Source organism: Sinohyriopsis cumingii, chromosome 17 (assembly GCF_028554795.1).
Source record: "Sinohyriopsis cumingii isolate HCF-2022 chromosome 17, ASM2855479v2, whole genome shotgun sequence".
Taxonomy (NCBI): Eukaryota; Metazoa; Mollusca; class Bivalvia; order Unionida; family Unionidae; genus Sinohyriopsis; species Sinohyriopsis cumingii.
In genome coordinates, this window is record NC_142977.1 from 21,967,904 (window position 1) to 21,989,910 (window position 22,007).

The 22,007-nt window shown below is 34.9% G+C and overlaps 1 protein-coding gene across 1 annotated transcript in view; it reads left to right on the top strand.

Annotated features, from left to right (window-relative positions):
* Positions 1 to 7,854: 7,854 nt before the first annotated feature.
* LOC149777911 (caspase-14-like) overlaps positions 7,855 to 22,007 on the top strand; it is a 30,676-nt gene continuing 16,523 nt past the window's right edge. The window contains exons 1-5 of the mRNA XM_089939007.1: positions 7,855 to 8,447; positions 10,392 to 10,448; positions 11,495 to 11,554; positions 19,992 to 20,051; positions 20,798 to 20,857. Coding sequence (XP_089795133.1) covers positions 8,120 to 8,447; positions 10,392 to 10,448; positions 11,495 to 11,554; positions 19,992 to 20,051; positions 20,798 to 20,857 — 565 coding nt within the window. The 5' untranslated portion in view covers positions 7,855 to 8,119. The remainder of the gene's footprint in view (positions 8,448 to 10,391; positions 10,449 to 11,494; positions 11,555 to 19,991; positions 20,052 to 20,797; positions 20,858 to 22,007) is intronic.

Here is a 22,007-nt window from a genome sequence, read left to right on the forward strand (position 1 = left end):
CCTTTATATTTTGTAAAAATAGGAATTTTACTTGCGCCTGTGGACTACATTAAGTTATTAAAACTTCTCATTGATTCACCCAAGCTGAATGAATCATATTTTGCAAACATGATAAAGGCACTTTTCCAGCATGTAAGGCTTAACAGTGAACATTATCTAATTCTCAAATGTATAATGCTTTCATGTCTGTAACCAAAAATATATTAAAGTTTAATCCATAAAAGTTTAAACCATAATTTATATTTTGATGTTTTGATGGTCTTGATCATTGAAGTTCTTACAAACCAAACAGAATTTAAACCCTGTAATGTTTGAACTATTGGTTTTAAATTTCATAAAATTATCTGTCGAGCCCTTTCGTAAAATGTTTAAAAATAACTTCGATGATTGGCGTGCTGTTTTAAGTAATGGCTAATGAGCAGCGTATACAGGGCTAACTTATAAGACACTACGGCAGCACCATTGTTTGATTATAGTAATAATAATAATGATATTAACTATCAAGATTCATATATATGATGTCTGATCAGTGCAAATAGCGGCCAACTTGGATCATTGTATTCAAAGATACTTCCCTCGATGCACCTAAAGTACACCAACGAGTATTAAATATTGATGCAGTTAAACTCGTATAATTCCATCCAAATTACTGTCAATCTGCGATATAACAAGATCTATTATCAATTGCTAGATTAAGCACAATCAGTTTTGAGATTTGTACAGGGTAGATAAAGTAATTGAATTAGCTAACCCATCTGTTGCTGTAAACAAATTAACTTTGGGGGCAAGGACCATATAAATAGGTCAATCAATGAAACGAAGTATAATTACTACGTTACCATGAAAATGGAGATAAGATACAGTTATGTTTCTGGCAATTTCATCTCAATAATAGTAATAATAAACCTGATCTCATCTCTTAAAGGCTGAGTAACATGTAGATTAACAACATATCCTTGTAAATTGTACTTTAAGAATAGGATTTTTATCTCTGTATTTTTTATTTTATTTTAGTTTTGGTTTGGCTGTGACATTATATCCTAGTGTAACCGAACGTTTTTACAGTCCGTATTGTTTATTGATATTAAACATATTTGAACTTATTCATCCAGCGACATTGGAATGTTTCAGTTTCCTTCATCCAAGTTCCAGTTCATAATAATCAATGTGTTTATTTCATTGTTGATATATGCTTTCAGAGAGTAATATTTTGAAGAGACACATCTCCTATAACACCTCGACCTATACATATCGAATGCTTATCACATCGAGTCAGATACTTAGCGTTTTAGTTTAGTTTCCTGTTTGCATATATTGTATTAAAGCTCAAGTGTATGACAACATGCAAACCAGATGCTTGCTATTGACATAATGAGGCCAGATGCCTCCACTTGGAGCATGAAACTTGTCCAAAATGATGCCTCAATTGACAATCGGACAGTAACAATGAGTGCTGGTATGATGCTACAATAGAATGTAAAGGATTAGCACAAAAGCCGATGTGGTATACTCTTTGTCTTCTCTGACCATACGAAAATCTATGGCGAATGATACTGTACTTTGTTTGCAAAAGTGTTAAGATGTTGAATAGTACAAGTCATGAGCCTCTTAATTATACATCTAATAAAATGCACACAACAAGATAAGCAAAGGCCTTTCTACAAGTTGAGTATAAAATGTAACGTTTAGAGGCTTAATCTTAAGTAATGACGCACAGTATATCCAACGTGCATTCCAATTTCCAAAATGAAAAGTTATTTAAATAAAATATAAACACAAGCAAAGTTAAAGAATTAAAGATAATTTAGAGTTTATGAATTCCTGGAATATTATCCTAAATTGTACTATCAATTTCTCAGTCATTCAGAAACGGTCAAAATGTATTCCAAATTAAGGTTCTAATGTGTTTATCTGCTACTGTTATAGCACCATTGAAGAATATTAGTTTTAAATTAAATTGTTTCCACTTCAATGTAATCCAGTGAACGTAGAATATCACTAAAGTCCTTAAAAGTTTCACATACTCCGATATAATTATCGAAATATTCACGTCCTTGAATAAATTCAAATATTACTATAACTACTGACTGCTTAATAACTACTGACTGCTTAAGTTAAAGATTGTTCACTGTTAAATTCAACAAACAAATATTATAAATAAGTTACTATTTCTTGTCAACGACTCTTACAAAACTGAAATAAACTGAAGAATAAGCAGGCTGTTTTTGCATTCTGATTATAAATCAACTGATGTTTATCAAATAAACAATATCTGATTTACAATATGATTCTCGATCCCTTTAAATCAATTTGTCCCTTTGAAATTATCTTGGTTGTGGACAATATTTCTTTTAAAATGTATTATTCAGTCAGCGGATATGGCGCTAGTGATATATGCACAGCATAAATGTACTCCCTAGAATCATGCTATGCTGACATGATCTCCATCCCAATAAACCGTGGCGCACTTGACTTAAATAGTTGTTGATATGACCTTAGTGATCGGACTTGGCTAATGAATGAGATTCCGACAATATAGTATACATGTACTTTAGTGTAGTGCTAGCCAGCCAATGAATTAAGGAAGTGTGACAAACGTCGTAAACCCATATGTTGTACAATAAAGCTGCATTATAAGTGTAATAGATGATACAGATATCTATAAGAATATTAAGAAGATAAATGGCTAATTATGTTGCAAGTCTCCAGGACATTATGTCTAAAGTTGAAAAAAAAAGAAGGAAGACAAGAAAGGTGCGAATAAACTTGAGCAATGGTTCATTGTAGTCGTTGCAGAGAGCTAGAATTTGAAAAATGGGAAGTACGTTTTCAGCTGTTCACGGACTGTATAAGTACCATTCATTATCTATATATCTTGTTCTATAAATGTATAAACCTTATCACAATGTTTACTTGTTAATGGACGTCTAGTTCATTATGCAGAAATGGGTTGGACGTTATAAGTCGATATGGTGTACACGATTCGATGTGAGGCTATTGTTAATACACGCAAGAGAAAAATAAGCGTTGAGTACTTTCCTGCAAGTATATATCCACACTGAGGCAATCCAGTATTATTCTTTCTAAATAAATGTTGATTAAGTGATCTGAATTACTATATCTATTTACTTTTTCACGAATAATAAAATGCGTGAACAAGAATGTCACAATTATTGAATTCACTTTTCAAGTCATTAACGAGTCTCGATATATAATATGTTAATTTTTATATGTGTAGGAAGAAACCTTTTGCGGTAAATATTCTAGCTTGGGTAAATTGCACACGGCATCAGGGTAATACCGTTGAGAATAGTTGAATCAGATTTGTGAGATAGATAGGGCTTGAACTAGTTATCGTTGTGAATAAAAGTGTACGTTTGAGTCTGTATCGTCTGGATTCAAGACTTTTCATCCTATTTCGCTATATTAATCGTCAGAAGATACTTATTGTGATGTATCCGACAAAGTTCTGGATGCCTCATTTCGCACTCATGCAAGTTTACTTTCAACAAGTAGTGTATATTTGTATCAAGCCATATTAACATATTCCAGAATAGGCATAAAAGACGAATATATATTTTCTAACAATATTCGGTCAACTCGAGGTTTGTGTCTGCGAACAGGTTTAATGATGAAATATTATTTTAACGTCTCTTTAGATAGTCCATTTGTTTGTGTCATGAAACATCGTTCGAGATGAACAAAAATAAAAAAGAACCCACTAAGGTAGTTGTGTGAGTTAGCTTCATTAACTCTGTGGATGAGCATAATGTAATGGGTGAAAGGGTTTATACCTGATCCTTTTAATTCCTAGGGATTCTGATTAAGGAGCTTCAATGATACAAACCAGCTATTTACACAACCCATTGACAAACCAGCTATTTACACAACACTTTGACAGTTTTTGTTTGATTATAGTTGATGTTTCAGCATTTATAAAGAGACTTATATTAGCAGCGAATAAGTTTATATTGGAGTGTATATCCAGAGTGATATCCTTTATATACACCATCAAACGTAGCAAAAAACGGATCACTGTGGAACACCAACTCAAATACCGCAACTTTGAAAACACACAGGAAGTCTCACTAGTTGTTTCGGTTTTAATATTGCTATGACACCATTGTAAAGGCTTTATTTGATGCCATTAGCGTCTATTTATGAGTAGGTCCTTGGTTTATGTCGCAAAAATATAACTATAATTTGCTTACCGAAATAAACTGCTGATGTATTATAGATTACATGAAGAATCACCCTGATGAAAGGGCTTCAAACAATATTTTCACGAAAGTGATTCAATACATGTTGAAAACCAATTTATTTTAAAAGTGTTCCCAAGAGTATCGAGTAGAGAAATTGGCTTGTAATTTGAAACAATGAAATGGGGAGCCATTTCTTAAATTTGGACAAAATATTTGCTTCTTTTCAGGTGCTCTGTCAGGTGGCTTCTCAAGCAGTTCATGTAATTATCATAAGTCCATAAAAAAAATCAGATGCCACCACAGAGAAGTCCTACCAAACATACATCTCACATATCCTTTGTGATTTCTCTCTTCCAGAAAGTAGAACACATTAAGGAATAATGCAAATAGAAGTACTCCTCAACAAAAGATGCAAAACAAAACAAATAATGAAAGAGCAGCTACGCCTGTAATTAAAACGTTTTTCATTTTTAGTTTGAAATTAAAGTGTGAGGACATTAAATGTTTACAGAAATGTGCATGCTTCATTGTAATACAAACTGGGTTTACGTTTCTAGGGCTATACCGTTCCGCCTCATCTGGATTGAATCTTAGTTTCAGAAATGTATCGCTGAATTTAGCGTTCTCTAATTCTAGTTGAGTAGTTTTTACTGACATCACACACTATCTTTTTACATGTTCTGAAGGAGCTCCGTGTAGCTTAATGGTTTGTAGCGCTCGTCTTTACAGACCATTCATTCATCTCATTTATACACACGTAAGTTTGAGTCTCGATTAATGCAACATATTGATGTGAAAAAGATTGCCAAAAGCCGCCATAGGTTTGGTAAGTCTTCTCAGTATCATCGTCATATGTAGCCTATGATGTGCAAATAATGACGTTAAACCCTATAAAACCAAACCGCGCCATATTACCCAAGACACTACTTTTTTCCTACATTTAGTCCAGAAGGGATCCGAACAGAAGCCATTTTATGGTTTGGATTTGCATATAGTGTCGGATATGATGATGCCGGTCACCTCCTCCACCTCCACTACTTTTCCCCACCCCTCTACCAGTTTTAGTCCGACAATTCTCACTTTCAATATTTCTGACCTTCATATAGACATCTTGCTAAGACAAATTCAGTGAACATTGCAGTTTAGAAGCTTCTGACCCTTGATTCGTACCTAGATTTCACCTTGCACGTTGGAACAGGCATATTGCAATTTGCTACAAAAATCACCGTGAGCTAGTATACTTCAATACCGCTGGACAATATGCTATATCTTGTACAGAGACAACCTACCATTTGTTTTATTACTTAACTTGGAATCTTAAATTTCTCTGTTTGATTTTAAGAAGATGAGTTAAAAAATAAAATATCACGTTATAATTTAGTTTTCTAAATTTAAATGTTTACAAAAGTTCCAATAAATTGTAATTTATCAACGGTTTTATTATTCAAACATAATGTCAGAGAGAAATTAGTTTGCATTGCAATTAAGCATTACGGCATTTAAATATTTCCTTAGATAAGGATGATACAGCAAATTTAGTTTTCGCTTCTCAAAAGTGTGTTTGTGTGTGTGCATGTGTGTGATTTAGATTTTTATCATAACTTTTACAATGTTTCAGTCATATTGCTACGATGTCTGCATTGTGACAATTTATAGTGATGTCTAGCACTGGGGCATCATGTCACAGACATGTAGCATCAAGTCCCACCCAGTCTCAATATACTGACACCATGCCGACTAGTCCTAATACTAACCTCTTACTGCTGAGCTCCTAGCAAAACAGTTTTAATATCATATTTGTTATTCTTTGGTATGACTCGGCCGGGGTTCGAACCAGTGACCTCCCGCATCCGATTCAGACGCCCTAACTACTTGGCAACCGGGGCGGTCCGCTTTTCAAAACAACATGGTCCAAAACGTGGACGCCTCTGCAACACCAACATTAAAATCTTTCTGTCACACACCATTTTTGCTTTTAATTCAAAACATCTTCGCGGGTAAGGTTTAAATGGGCGTGGCATGCATATGTAAACGTTTTCTAAAATTGGCCATAAATATGTTTGTCGGTTAGGACTTAGGTCACAATTTTTGCTTCCGGTTCAGTACGAATATTGTCCAGTCTATTTATGGAGCATTGCTTCCTCTCTTAATTTGGTGGTGATACAGGCTTTAGATTTAGGCATTTTTGTTTATTCATTAGAATATGAGCATTATGGTATTGATGTGTGTGTGTAGTTTGGCGATAGTACACAATGAGTAATGAGGCATTCCTACTGATCCTGGAACGAAATCTGGACCATTCCATGTTGCTTTCTTTACAGTCCACCTCTCTAACATACCAAATAACCTATGACAAGAACTTGACAATGAGTTTATCTCTAAATTTTAGCTAGATTAACATATTATATATTCTGATTCATACGCAGTGGAAAATGAAGTACGGATAAACAAAAGTAGAGACAACATTGAATCTGAGTCCATTGATCACATCTCAACCGCAAGGTTTGGCCCTGTTTCGTCCATCCCTTCACCCATATCCTAACCTGGTCGCAGGATATCATTCAAAACTCTAACACTGTCTCATACTATAATACAATTACAATCATATAACAAACATAAAAGTACATATATAAAAGTCCTAGTGTGATGTTACACAAATACTCGACGTCGAACGGACCATATTGTTCGATTTTATGGAACTCGTATAAAAATGCGGTGCGGCTACACTTTTATTTACAAAAAGCAAGGAAAAATACCAACAAACTGTCCACAAATTAGCATAGCAAGCACTATCATAGGTTGTGTACAAATATTAACTTGTATCGATATGTCACCAGTTACGAAGGTCTCGTTAGAAGGAATAGATTTTAATTTTGTTTCGTTATGAATGAAAATCTTATGAAACAAATGATGCAGACGACAGAAAGAAGACGGAAATAAGAAAAATATTTTCTATCTAATATCAGGAAACTTTATCAATCCAATATGTGTTCAGTGGCGTACTAAGGGTAAATGGCCCATGACGGCCCAAAGGGGCGCCCCATGACCTTCGGCTCGCACGGGGTAATCGCCCTGTCCGACCCCACGTTAGTACGCTACTGTTTGTGTCAAATACATAATGATAGATTTCAACTATATTAGACTAGATTTGAAATCCACACGTCGTCGTTGTGGTTGTAGCTGTTCTTGATATTGTTAATGATATTAAAATTATATTGTTTTTAAAACAATATCTGAACAATGATATGCAAGTCTATGTAGGACTTATCATACACACACACACACACACACACACATATATATATATATATATATATATATATATATATATATATATATAGAGAGAGAGAGAGAGAGAGAGAGAGAGAGAAAATGATATGTACACTCAAAAAGGAGCCTTTTGTAATAAACAAGAGTTAACTATATGACCGTATTTGCTAATGTAAGTTTCATTGTAATAATAATAATAATAATAATAATTATGATAATAATAATAATAATTTTTAAAGACTTTAATTATTCTTTATTGACTCTCCATGCTCTTCTCATACAGTGTCGAGATTGACATGAACAGTTCTTTCTAAACAAAGCGCAACACAAAGGAGTGATTCGAGTTGAACTTCAACGGTAATGACTCAGTAGTGACGCGAACTTAAAGTAGACCACGCAATATCTGGCACACATACTATACATATATCGGTTTATCACAGAGGTCGCTACTACAAAAATACAGGGATTTACAAGTTTTACCCGTTTCTAACGTTGCATTGTTGGCTTGTTTGTATGCACAATGAATTTATAGATTTCATCACTCAAAACTAAATTATTCATAATTCAAACAATACAGTACAAGTGGGTACAGGTTGTTGCATATAGCGTGCAAGGGACAGGAAGTAAAACGATATATTGGCAACAGCATGGCGTCGGAATCGGATCCCATCAAACATAAACATAATAAACTGCTGGTAGATCTTCATGATCTCATGGACATCGATGCTCCGAGTTACAAAAATTTTATTACAATCTTGCGCGCTGAACTACCCCCCGGAAGACTGCAAAGCGTTAAGAAGGAGCCATTAGATGTGTTTCATTTGATGGAAGAAAGAGGAAAATTGAAGGTGGGTGACTACAGCGCACTGGAGCAAGCCCTCAGTGCAAGCGGCAATAAGCAGGCTTTAGACCTAGTCAAGAACGTTGGGTCAGAAATAAATATAGATATCAAAGGACTTGGTTCCATTAAAAGCGGTAGGTGTCTTTAATATCAAGGTTCATCTCTCTCTCGACCGATCAATCGATCGATCGATTGATCAATCGATTGATCATTTTGTTTCTATTATTATAGCTACAGCGTATGACCAAGCGTAAAGGTTATATATACCAGTAATATGCGTGTTGCAGCGCATATATTTAAACAAAGCTGCACACATTCATGCAGTCAATTAGGCAGACAAAACAGTACATGCATGCATATACGTTAACATACGTGCATTCACAAAGCTGAGAACATTTCATTTCATGCAACTTCTCAGCCAACGATGGGAAAGTAATGCACGGTTAGCATTTAAATGTTTCAAAACTCGTTTTAATCTTAAAAATGGTTTTGTCACACAGGTTTTCAGCATGTGATGATATCTTCATGAAAATTGAAGTAAACAATAATAAGATTCTTAACAGCTGGCAACTATGTATGTTATATGGCGAAACTGTCGATTGAGATTTCCTGGGTGACTGACAGACCGCTTCACCAACTCATATACCATTAAGTTCATAAGTCTTGCATTAATGAAATCTGCTTTGATGCACCCGATGGAGTTCAGATTTCGCGACTTCAAACGTACATTTCCATGATGCAAAGAAATTGAACGTTGGCAGTTTCTCAACGCCTTGACTCAATATAAAATCACATTAAAAACATTCTGAATACACGTAGGTACATGTTCTTGTATCGAAACACGAATGAAGAAGTGGACGTCAAATATTAGCACAGATTAATTGGGATAACGCATAAAGTTCAGTTAGAACTATGTGATATGGTTAACCTCTCCTATCAGGTGGATACCAATTTTGTCATGACCCTATCAAATACTGAACTATTTACGGAACGATTGTACTGCCTTCAGCACGACCGAATATAATTGTTTGCAGTAATGGAACCTTGCATGAAAATAACCTGATAGGAGAGGACTAAAGGCCGTCTAGCGATTGCTGTTCATGCATGATGTAGCCAAGGTTCTGAACATCTCTCTTAATATATCCCTCTCCCAATGTGTGGGTGGTTTAGAACTTTGTATGCCAGCTACATTTAAAAAGATGTAGTAGAATTAGTCAGTTTAAAACAATATCAGTTAATTCTGACGTTAAAATGTATTGCAAATACATATGTGAAATTTTAAAACAAGATAATAACAAAACAAAAGATAGACGTAAACTTTGAAACTAACAGGGCGGAAGTAACTGTGAATTTAACTGGCCGATAAAACAATTCAGACAATAAAAAAACTACACTGAGTCAAAAGCTATTGAAAGGTTCAGATTTGTGAGAGGCTGGAAACAGCCTTTCGTTACAATTGCCACGGTTTTTCCACTTCTTCATGTGAAAGAAATGGCCCTTGAACTAACTATAATGCCGGGATACACTGATTGTGAAATAAGACGTTTATTTCGGGGCTTCTATTTTTCATGTTTAATTAGCTGAAATATATTTAATTACTATATGTTAGTGCCATCTAATTCTTGCAATAATTAGCTTGAACAACATAACACAACATAAATAGAGATAGTAGAAAATGGAAAGCAGTTCATACGCCTTGCAGGCGAAAATATAGTCGTGATCCCTTCATGCACATTTCATTTTTCTCTATAAATGTACTATAATTGTCTACTTGTCTTTGTATTACTGAATCATACATTCTTTGTACCACTATAAAAACAGTCAAACATATTTTAAAGGTCAGCCGTATTAAGCAATCAGGTGCCTTAAACAGTAGCTTTTTCGTTGAACCTTAAGCCACTTGACTATAGAAATACTCCTAAATTAAACAGCAACCTTTCTTTACAGGTTTTCTTTTGTTGCTTCCATGATGTGGCTGGGCAAGACAGATTAGATTGCAATTTCTAAACTGAAAAATTTCCCAGACCAGACATACGAAACTGGAATGTTACAAATTATTATTATTATTATTATTGCAGCGACCACAAGAACTAGAGCTGCGAGCGATCGCTCTTCTAAACAGAAGGTTGAAACTGGTAAGTACTAAATGTCTATTAGAAGTGTTTAAAACAAATATGAGTGTTTGCGTACACATAGGCTTCCCATCCATGCACAGAGCTTCATCCAATGCGCATGACACATCCTAAGAGAAAATATCGTGGATACATGTACCTGTAGAATTCATCTAACAACGTAATATTATTGGAACTTTAATGATGCCTGCCCTAAACAAGCAGAGAGAGAGAGAGAGAGAGAGGGTGAGTGACTTTTAGTTTAACTTATTAAAGATACTGCTTATGGAAGTAGTAGCGAACGTAGTTTGAATGTACCCTATATTTTCGCGATGTATTGCACGATTACACGAAGAGAAATATGATTGTAATCAGAGAATCCGGATAGAAGACCCCAATATTATATTATCATGTTCATATTCATACTAATACTCAACCAAGCTCATGAAATCAGAAATGGTGTGTGTGTGTGTGTGTGTGTGTGTGTGCGTGTCTTTGGGCTTTTTAACGTAACTTTATCAATTTTAGTCATATCGATACGCCGTCTGCAGTGTGGCAGTTTATAAATGTCTAGCACTTAGGCATCATGCTGCAGACAGCTAGCATCATGTCCTACCGGGTCACATTATCCGGAATCCAGGCAGATCAGTTCGAACATTAACTTTTAATGCTGAGCGCCGCGCGAGGCAGCTGCTTGTACAAATTTTTTAAAATAAGTTTGACTTGGCCGGGATTCGAACATGCGAACTCCAACATCAGAAGCGGAAGCTCTAACTACTTAGGTCACCGGAGCGGTTGACCTCAGGCTGGCTAAAGTCAAGTCAATGGTCCAAGCATTCACACGTTCTAAAGTCAATTCAATTGACCAGCAAGATAGACCATTTTGAAATAAGCCTGGTTATGACCCTTGGAATCTGTGTATACTTACGGACCTGGCTTGAAGAAAACAAGTAGGACAGCTTACGATACAATGATTTATATAGTATTATGTCTTTTAGCTGAAACGTTTCCTTGGACATACGCCACATAACAATTCAATCTTCATGTTATTATTATTATTATTATTACAGCGACCCAAGGAACTAGTGCTGCAGGTGATGTCTCTCCTTCTAACACCAAAAGAAAGATTGGTAAGTTAATGAGTTTGAGAGGATATGTACATATAGTCTTTCCATTCACGTATGCAGTACGTTTACGGTGCGTGTCCCACTTGTACATTCAGAGGGTAAAATATCATCATGGCACAATTGATGACACGTCGGTGATGTCCAATATATAAATACAAAATATGGAGAGAGGGAGATGATGAAAGATGGAGAAGGGAGAGAGACAGGAAGAAGAGTGATGATTTTGGTGACTTTTCCTTAAACTTCTTTAAGAAACAAAGTCCAGAAACAAACAATTTAAATAGTTACCAGAGTGGTCTCAATATATACTACCATTCACAATATATTGGTTGACTGAGTAAAAATAGGTGATAGTAATCAGAGAATAGGAACAAATGTCCATACTATTATAAGATCACTTTCTTGCTCCGTTATGGAATCAAACGGGAAATCGTGGCGTTAGAATGGCTAAAGTCAAAGCAATGATAAAACATTCATGTTATTGAACGTCAAATCGATTGACGAATCAGACGTGTCGACTTTGAATTTTTCCTGAGAGTGAACGTGTAAATATTTTTATATTTTTGTATTTACAAGCCTGGTTTTTATAAAAGGAATAGGGAAGTATAGGACACATGGATATATATATATATATATATATATATATATATATATATATATATATATATATATATATATATATATATATATATATATGTGTGTGTGTGTGTGTGTGTGTGTGTGTGTGTGTGTGTGTGTGTGTGTGTTTTCCAACATACCGTGGCCAATAATATGTAACTTCCCATTTACGTAGACAGCGCGTACAACATAATCAAACTGGACTAGACAATCGATTTCGGGTAGTTATACGCACAGAGTGTTACTAGCTCTCAATGCACACTTATTACAACTTCAGTGATTATTCAATATGTAAATATAGAAGATAAAGTGGGAGAGAGAGAGAGAGATGCATACAGACATAAGCGGAAATCGTGACTTCAGATTGGCTAAATGCAAATCAATGTTCTCATTATTTAGAATGTAATTTGCTTTATGTTTACTAGAATTTAAGTCCCATCTTTTTGAAAACAAATTTAAAATACAGTAATAATCAAGTTTGTGCATGAATGGTGTAGTCAATCTGTCTTAACCAACTTTACTTCCATGCTGTAGATATTAGTTGCCAGGTCATGGGTCTAGTGAGGAGTTTCAGGTACTCTCTGTTTTAATCACCACTACAGAATAGTTTGCCCAGTGCAGTTTCAGGTAAAAACTTCCCTGTTTGTTATTGAAACTCGTACTGAATAACTGAGATAGAAGATAATTGGCGGAAATTTAGTAAGATGCAGTAACATGACTCCGTTCTGTTCTGTTTCGCCATTTGCTATATTAGAACTCAATTCAATGACAACAAAAAAACACACGGCTTAACATTCTGCTTCACACACATTACTTGATTTAGACTATATTCGTATATATGTCTATACTTTCGTCCTTACATCCATCCATAAGAGATTTAAAGTAAGACTACGCAATGATAACTCAAAGGTGACATGTTAACACGTTCTAACTTTATACTCACGTCATGCGGCGGAGCTCATTATATTATGATGTATATCCGTCCGTCTGTTGCTAATTTCATTTACGCACAAAAACACTCGAGTTCACCATCATTGACAATTACCAGACAATTTAGATACCAGTTCATCATGGTAGGAAGACGCGTGCCTATAGTGTGGTCAAAGCTTCAAAGGTCAAGGTCTGTAACGAAAAAGATACATTGTGTACAAAAATGTTATCGACCAGGTACCTTAAAACTATTTTAGGATGACTCACAGGTAAAAGCTTATTGATATTAAGCATCAATGGTCAAACATCAATGGTCAAGGTCACTGACTAAGAAAACAAACATAATTTTGCGTAATAATGCAAAGTCTAGTCCATATAACTATATCACAACTGTTCGGCTTGTACTTAATTGCAAGGAAGAGGCTTATGTTGACTGTCAGGCTACAATTTCAATGGTATTTGTCAGTGTCAATATAATTCCTTGTTTCCAGAATAACCTTGTTTGATTTCATGTCATAAAACGCAATTTTGCTTTCTTCTCTGCATTAACTTTACACTTTTTATCTTTATGGTTTGCAATGGATACATACATGTCTTAAAAATATGAATTTAGTTCACACATATCGTATCTACATCTAGTCAAAATGCGGAATTTCTCATAATATAACACATTTTGTTGCTCAAGTTCCACAGTTATACAAATACCATAGATTATTTACTAAAGATTATACCACTACAGTGACGTAGAGAATTTTGGACATATGACACTGATGCTCCTGACAGACCTGGATACAGTTTACGTTTGCTGTCTGCTAAAAGTTTCTACACGTGATTTAGCAAAATTCACTTTTACAATTTTTTCAAACTTAATTACATATAGTTTTGTTTCATTATGAACCCATCCATATCTCTTTTACAAATTTATCAAGCTGCCTAACGCATTTTTCACAGTTCTTCATAAAGTTGGCTTGATTCGGTTTTCTACGGCATGGTCACCGCCAAGCGATAGCGGACCCTTTCTCCATTAGTCGTTTCTTATGACATACTTAAGAAGCATCGGGCCTATTTAATTTACCCAAACTAGCGGGGAGAGGATAAGGTATGGATATCTATGTGGGGGAGGGGCTTATTATGAAAGAACACAAAAAGTCACGTATCTCAAATAGCTCCAGTTTAAAAAGATCAGATCACATTATACATGCAATCATAACAATAAGTCCCGATATACGTAGGAGTATCTGGGAATATGTTTTCTGGTTATGACCCATTGGGCATGGTCGGAAAGGTGGCATAGGGAATGGGTGTATCTGTCATATCGTTGCATAGATAGAAAATCTAAAGTGCCACTGTTTAAAATAAAACACATCATTTTATATGTAAAGCATGAGCATTTTAATCGAAAGGCATAAAAATTGTTCTGTTAGTAATAGGAGAAGCTGTTAATGGTACTGGCTGTGGTGTGTCGGGTTGTTATGAAGCCACTGTGGTAGGTGTGTTATTATATTATGGTTAGGGTTGGGTGGGGTAGGGTGCTACTAATATTTTATTTAAATTATTATAGAAATCCCACCTAGGATCGAGTTTGGTTGAAAGTTAAATAAGTGAAAGTGAGATATAAAGCTCCGAGCCCCCAGTCAGCAATGCGGACGGTTAAATGATTGAATATACAAAAAAGTGAAATTCAACGAATAACAATTTAATAACGATTCAATAGTCAAGTGCTTCCTTTCGTTCGACCGTGAGATAGCCTATTGCATCATTTGATTAGTAGTGTGAGATAGCTTTCCACCTATCCTTGTATTCTACTCATTTGTGTATTCTTTTCTCCTTTTTCCAAATTCTGTCTCCTCCTATACTCCTCTATAATAATCCTCCTCCACTTTCTCAGCCTCGACTCCTTTCTCGCCTCCTCTTCAACACTCTCCACCGACTAGACTTGTCGATTCCGACTGATCTGCTAGTCTCACTTCCGTTTCCCCTCTTAGAGACTCGGGACTTAACTGAACCGGAAGCTCTGTCCGGACAATAGCTTCCCCTGAAAACACAAGGACGGTACAATAGTTTCCTTAGTCCTCTCATCTCACACTACATGCAGCCTATCATCAGATAACAATTTCTTCGGTCACGCATTCATTCACATCGAAATGCCCATACGTTCTTGAGTGGTAAAACAAAGTTGTTATAAAAGCACGGTATAAATTGCTTATCATACATACATCAATAAATTGCCCCAAATCAGTACATATTCTTAATCTCATTATACTAGACAATATCGCAACAATCAGATGCATTTCTTTACATTAGATCTCATGCAAAGTACGCAAATATTCAAATATTCATGCTCTGATATATTCGTACATCCGTGTTAACTAAATTTACACACTTAAACCATTTTCCAAATTCACAGTTCATGCATATGTACAATTTAACATATCACATGAATAAATGCAGTCGTTTATTACAACGTAACCTAATAGCGAATTATAAAATAATTTCTTACCATAAGCTAACAATCAACATATTCTCTACAAAATACTCAAGCTCGTTTCTCAAATACGCATGTAAATTAAAAACTGCAAGTGTAATTCTATGTACTAAACGATCCAATTAATTAAGTATACATACTACATACATTTACAACCACAACGCGGTAATATTTTGCAAACATCGAGCAAATAACTTACTGACCTTTACGAAGCTTTGTCTTTCCTTAAAGTCTCCTCTACAAGTGGCTTCCTTGGGGTAACCCTACATTGCTCAGCAATCTTCCTAGGCGAGACTAGATTTTCGTTTGCTAGTTAGAAGTTATAATTCGGATCTAAATTATTATCACAATTCCGATTTGGTGTCTCTTTGACCCGATCCAATCAAACTTAGCGGGAATTGTCCTTCTCGCTGTCTGTCCACGTGGAGATGGATTTAGAACACGACCCGATCCTCGACCCGATCCTCGCGGGTTCCTCTGATCTTAGGACTTAGCTGTAACACATAGGTGGGAAGTCGCGTGACCCAACGTTTGTGCCGATTCCAGATGTCGGGTCTTCTATCTGGTCACGGTAACCTTGCGTAAGAGATTAACTTGAGCCTGCGTAAATGTTTAGACATCAAACCATGGCTTGAAATGATACCATAGTTTATACACGACGTACGAACTGGGTCTGAGCAAACGTGACACTGGCGTTTATTCCATCAGGTTTAAAAAACAGGTAGTTCAATATTTTATACACTTTTCTAAAAGCTCCAGATTAATTTTGACCAAATTCATCAGATACCAAGGCGCAGACGGATTTTACACTCGTATAAATGATGTCGATCCGTTATAATAATATGGTTCTGTTGCGACAAATTAAAGAAATTAAACACAAGAGACCTATTTCTCAAAAGAGCTGAACAAAGTTTGATCAAAATGTGGAAGAAAATAGCCCAATAGAATGGTTAATATGCCATCAGATTTAGCAAACGTTTTGCTAAAAAATAGAAAACAAAACTTTTGATTATTTCCATCATATTTGCCTAAAAACTCCGTGGCATAAAAACCTGATTCTTTTTACAAATGATGCATCTGATGCACTAATCTATCTATCTATCTATGTATCATATATCTATCTATCTATCGATCTATCTCTCTCTCTCTCTCTCTCTCTCTCTATATATATATATATATATATATATATATATATATATATATATATATATATATATATATATATATATATATATATATAGATAGATAGATAGATAGATATATATATATATATATATATATATATATATATATATATATATATATATATATATATATATATATATATATATATATATATATATATATATTATTTAAGGGACTTCTGCAAAATTATTCAATAAAATTTTGTACAACGTGACAAAAAGCACACTGAAACAAATATCTTCAAAGTTTGCATAAATGGTGCCAATCTACCACGAAATAATGCTGCTGTGGCGAAATTGGTACAAATTTTAAAAAATTACAGAGGACCAATTTGATAGGAATGAGATCGAATTGTCAAAACTATTTGTTGTCAAGGCTTCTCGTCATTTTCTCTGTTCCGAGAAATCATCAAACTCTGACTGCAGGGTGGATAACTGGCAATATGACGCTGTGGTTATAACGTGATGCCAGTCAATAGAGCTTATCCAGTGCGAGTAAGTGTATCTGGCAAGATTCCATATGCCCCATACTATTTAGAGAAAACGTGTCAACTTATATGACTTACTCCGCTACACTATTACACTACATTCAATATATCGTTTCTGTAAGAATCAATAAGTGTCAAACAAAAGAACTTTTTGCGATCGGAATACAGTGGTATTGTTTAATGTTAGTGGCAAAACAATGGGTACTGTTCTTACAAGAGTTGACTCATAACATACATTGTTTAAAATAAGGTAATTGTAATTGGTACTTCGGGGACTGGACATGTTATATCTCAAAGTCTTTCTATATGTTCAAAGTGGTGTTTGTGTTTGGTACGAATCGCTTTCCAAATAAACGTAGGTAGGTCGTTTGCGATTTTCAGTTGAATGGAGTGGGGTGCAGAAAGAACAAAGGGAACATCTCTTGAAGCTACGAAAAAATTGATTAGATATTCCTAATGTGATACTTGATATGTCTACATTTATCGATGCCAGGTAGCTACCTGACGAATCTTTTTAAGATTATGAGTCTTTCGTACGCAATAATGTATAAAATGTTCGTTCATTTAGTTGAATGTAAAAGTTATAATAGAATGTACAAGTTATCGTCTACAGAAAAACACTCTGTAATTTAGATTTATGTACAAATAAAAATGTGCATCTTTCATGTACAACATATGAACTGATCAAATATTCTTTCACGCATGTTTTGTACACAATGCACAAAATGTACATATTTCTGAGCTGCCACTCTTTGATTTCAAGTAGTCCCGATATCATCAGGTAACAGAGGAAGCCAAATAATCCAACAGCATTAACCTTAATAACGTACTAATACGAGTAGCCCTGCTCCGCAGCAGAAATTTTAAAAAGATTTGCGATCAGAAAAATTTCGAAACGTTTTTCAAAAGAACAGCACTGATATAATAGGTGTCTAGCAAATGGAAGATTATTAAAATTGGTGAAAAGTCTGAGAATAAATATATACAATTCTGATTCAATGATCAGACATATTGAAATTCATGATAGAACGGAATTATGTTTCTGTATATAAATAACCCTAACATTTGCACATATAGAATAAATTTAGAACGAAAGAGGGATCAATCTCTGGTACAAGCTATTAACTTGCACTCTTAATTGTACTTCTGAACAAATGAGTTTGAAGGTATCTGAATTACACAGTTAAATGAGAAAGGCATCAGTCGACTAAATTCAATTCAACATTACCTGATTAATCAAGCAATCAAAAAACACGATTGATGCTTTATTTTATAATTGACTAGCCAGTCTAAGTCATTGTGAGTGTTGTCCTCAAGACCTGACAGCCAATTTATTTCCATTTAAATAAATTCAATTCAAATAATTATTATGCTATAATTGAAGTGTAAATCAAGCTAATGGTCTTGTAGATTTTACATTTCACATATTACAATCAAGTCATATTATATCTGTTGTAGTAAATTTTATTGCAAGTGAATCCAAATATATTAAATCTTACATAAATTTCAGTCATCAAACGAGTTAATTATATAATGAATAAAAAGTATAGTGTTAATTTATACCCTGACCTTGTGTGAGGTTATCATATACCAAGCTGTTCCTCAAGACAATGATACCATTATGTCCATGTAAACAAACAACAAGACTGTCATGGTTATGAAATGTGACTTTATTCAATGTTTCTTGATACATGATTCGTCTTGTGTCATGGTTGAAAAGAGATCAAGAGTTCTAGTTTAATTCATTATTCCCAGTTGAGTCAGCTGGTCAGAAGCATACTCATTCCTGGTGTCATACTCCAATGTAGTATTAGCTGGACCTATCTCGGCCATTACAATAATATTATTGGGACTGCAACGATGCCCTCCCCCAAAAAACAGAGAGAGAGAGAGAGAGAGAGAGAGAGAGAGAGAGAGAGAGAGAGTTTTTGTTAAGGATGATTTTCAGAGTGTTGAATAAGTAGTCACTACCACTTCCACAGATTAAAAGAGATTGATCAGAAACCAAACATATAAATTGTAGCTAACGTAACAATGAAGTACCCTATCTTTGCAGGATGCATTCCCGGATTACACGAAAAGAAATATGACTGTGATCAGAGACCTCGGTTAGAATACCCCAATATTATAATATCATGTTCATGCTCAGACTAACACTCAGTCAAATATGTGACATCAGACTGGGGTGTGTGTATGTGTGTGGGGGAGGGTTAATGTAGCTTTAACAATTTTAATTATATCGCGACAATCTCTGCTGTGTGGCACTTTTAGTGATGTGGCATCATGTCGCAGACATATAGCATCATGTCGCACCCGGTCACATTTTTCAATATCCAGGTCGATCAGTTGGAACACTAACGTGGTACTAAGTTTATAAGTCTTTGATTTGATGTGACCTGGGTTCGAACCTGCGTCCTGTCTCATCCGAAGAGGGCGCTCGAACCACTTAGGTCACCGGTGCGGTTGACCTCCGACTGGCTAACATCAAATAAATCGTCCAAGCATTCAGACTGTCTAAAGTCAATTTAATTCACCAACGAGATTGGCCATTTTGAATTAAGCCTGGTTATGACCCTTGAAACCTTTTGATACTTACGGACCTGGTTTGGAGACACCAAGTAGGACAGTTGACGATACACTGAGTTATAGTAATATGTCTCTACACTGGAAGAATCCCGTGGCCAATGATACAAAACAGTTCAATGTTCACATTATTATTATTATTATTATTGCAGCGACCCAAGGAACAAGAGCTGGGGGTGATGGTTCTCCCTCGAACAAGAAGAGAAAGATCGGTAAGTCCTATATACATAGTAGAAGCATTTAGATAGGTGTTTGTGAAAGTATGTGAACATAAAGACTTTCCATTCACGTGTATGTAGTGCGTGGATGATGCGTAACCCACTTTTACATTCAGAGCGTAAAGTGCCAACATTATTACACAGCTAATGGAACGTGGGTGATGCCCATTATATCAATATATAAAATGGAGAGAGGGAGAGGGTAAAAGAGGGAGGGGATAGAGATATGAAGAGAGAGGATTTGGGTGACTTTTACTTAAACCCCCGTAAAACGAATGGTCAGAAACAAAACGCGTAATTATTTATCAATGTGGTTTCAATCTACACTTGTAGTCACGATATATTGCTGTATTGAACGAAATTAAAGGTGATAGTAGTCAGCTAATAGGAACAATGGCCCTGCTACATTAAGAGCACTTTCTTGATCAGACTCGAAAGCAAATGGAAATTATGGCTTTAGAAGGACTAAAGTTAAATCAATGGTTCATGCATTCGTACTATCGAAAGTCAAATGAGTTGACACTTTAGGATAAATGGAGATGTAGTATACATATATACATACATACATATATATATATATATATATATATATATATATATATATATATATATATATATATATATATATATATATATATATATATATATATATATATATATGCATTGCAACATTCCGTGTCCAATATTACTAAACTATCGACTATTATAAATTACCATTATTATTATTATTATTATTACAGCAACCCAAGGGACTAGTACCTCGAGTGGTGGCTCACCTTCTGCTAAAAGTAAAGAAATTGGTAAGTACTAAATATAGAATAAAAGGTTTACATAATTGTCTGATGCCATGTATACAACACATAGACTTCCAATTCAAGTAGACAGCACTTTCACGGTAGCGAAACTTGTTTAGAAAACCGATTCCGGGTAGTTGTACCTAGCCTTCAATGCGCACTTACTACAGCTTCAGTGTTATTCAACATGCACACACACACACACACACACACACACACTATATATATATATATATATATATATATATATATATATATATATATATATATATATATATATATATATATATATATATATAAAGAGAAAGATGGGGACATATAAATTCAAAGGAAATTGTGGCTTCAAATTGGCTAAAGGCAAATCAAATGTTTCTAAGCATTTTCCAACGTTTTCAAAATGAATATCAAATCCAGAAATAATCAACTTTGTGCACATCTGCTGTAGTCAATCTGTCTTAGCCCACTTTACTTCCGTATTGTTGATAATAGTTGCCGGGTCATGGGTCTAGTGAGGATTTTCAGGTACTATCTATTTGAATCACCACTACTGTTTACAAATGTAGAATAGTTTGTCCAGTGCAGTGTCAGGTAAAAACTTCCCTGTTGGTTATTGAAACCCGTACTGAATGACTGGCCGGAAATAAGATTAAAGTATTAACAATTAAGATATTTGGCCGAAAATAAGATTACATTACTAATAGTGATGGCTAGTATTTGCTAAGATGCAGTAATATGAATCCATTCTGTTCATTTTTGACACTTGCTATATTAAGACTAAACACTGTAACAACAAACAAAAGAACAACACGATTTAACATTTTGTTTCACACACTTAATTTGAACATATTCGTATATATGTATATACATTCGTATTTCCGTCCATCCATAAGAACTTTAAAGTACGACTACGCAATAGAGACAACATACACAATTGAAATTTTGTTTGCATATGCAATAGTGACCTGTTAACATGTTCTAACTTTATACTCGTACCATGCGACAGAGCTAATCATATGTTGATGCCGGTCCGTCTGTCTGTTACTAAGTTCGTGTATGCACAACAACTCGAGTTCTCCGCCATTGAATAATACCAACCATTTTAGATAGCTTGTCCTAGTAGTATGAAAGATGCCAGCCTATAGTCAAATATGCAAAT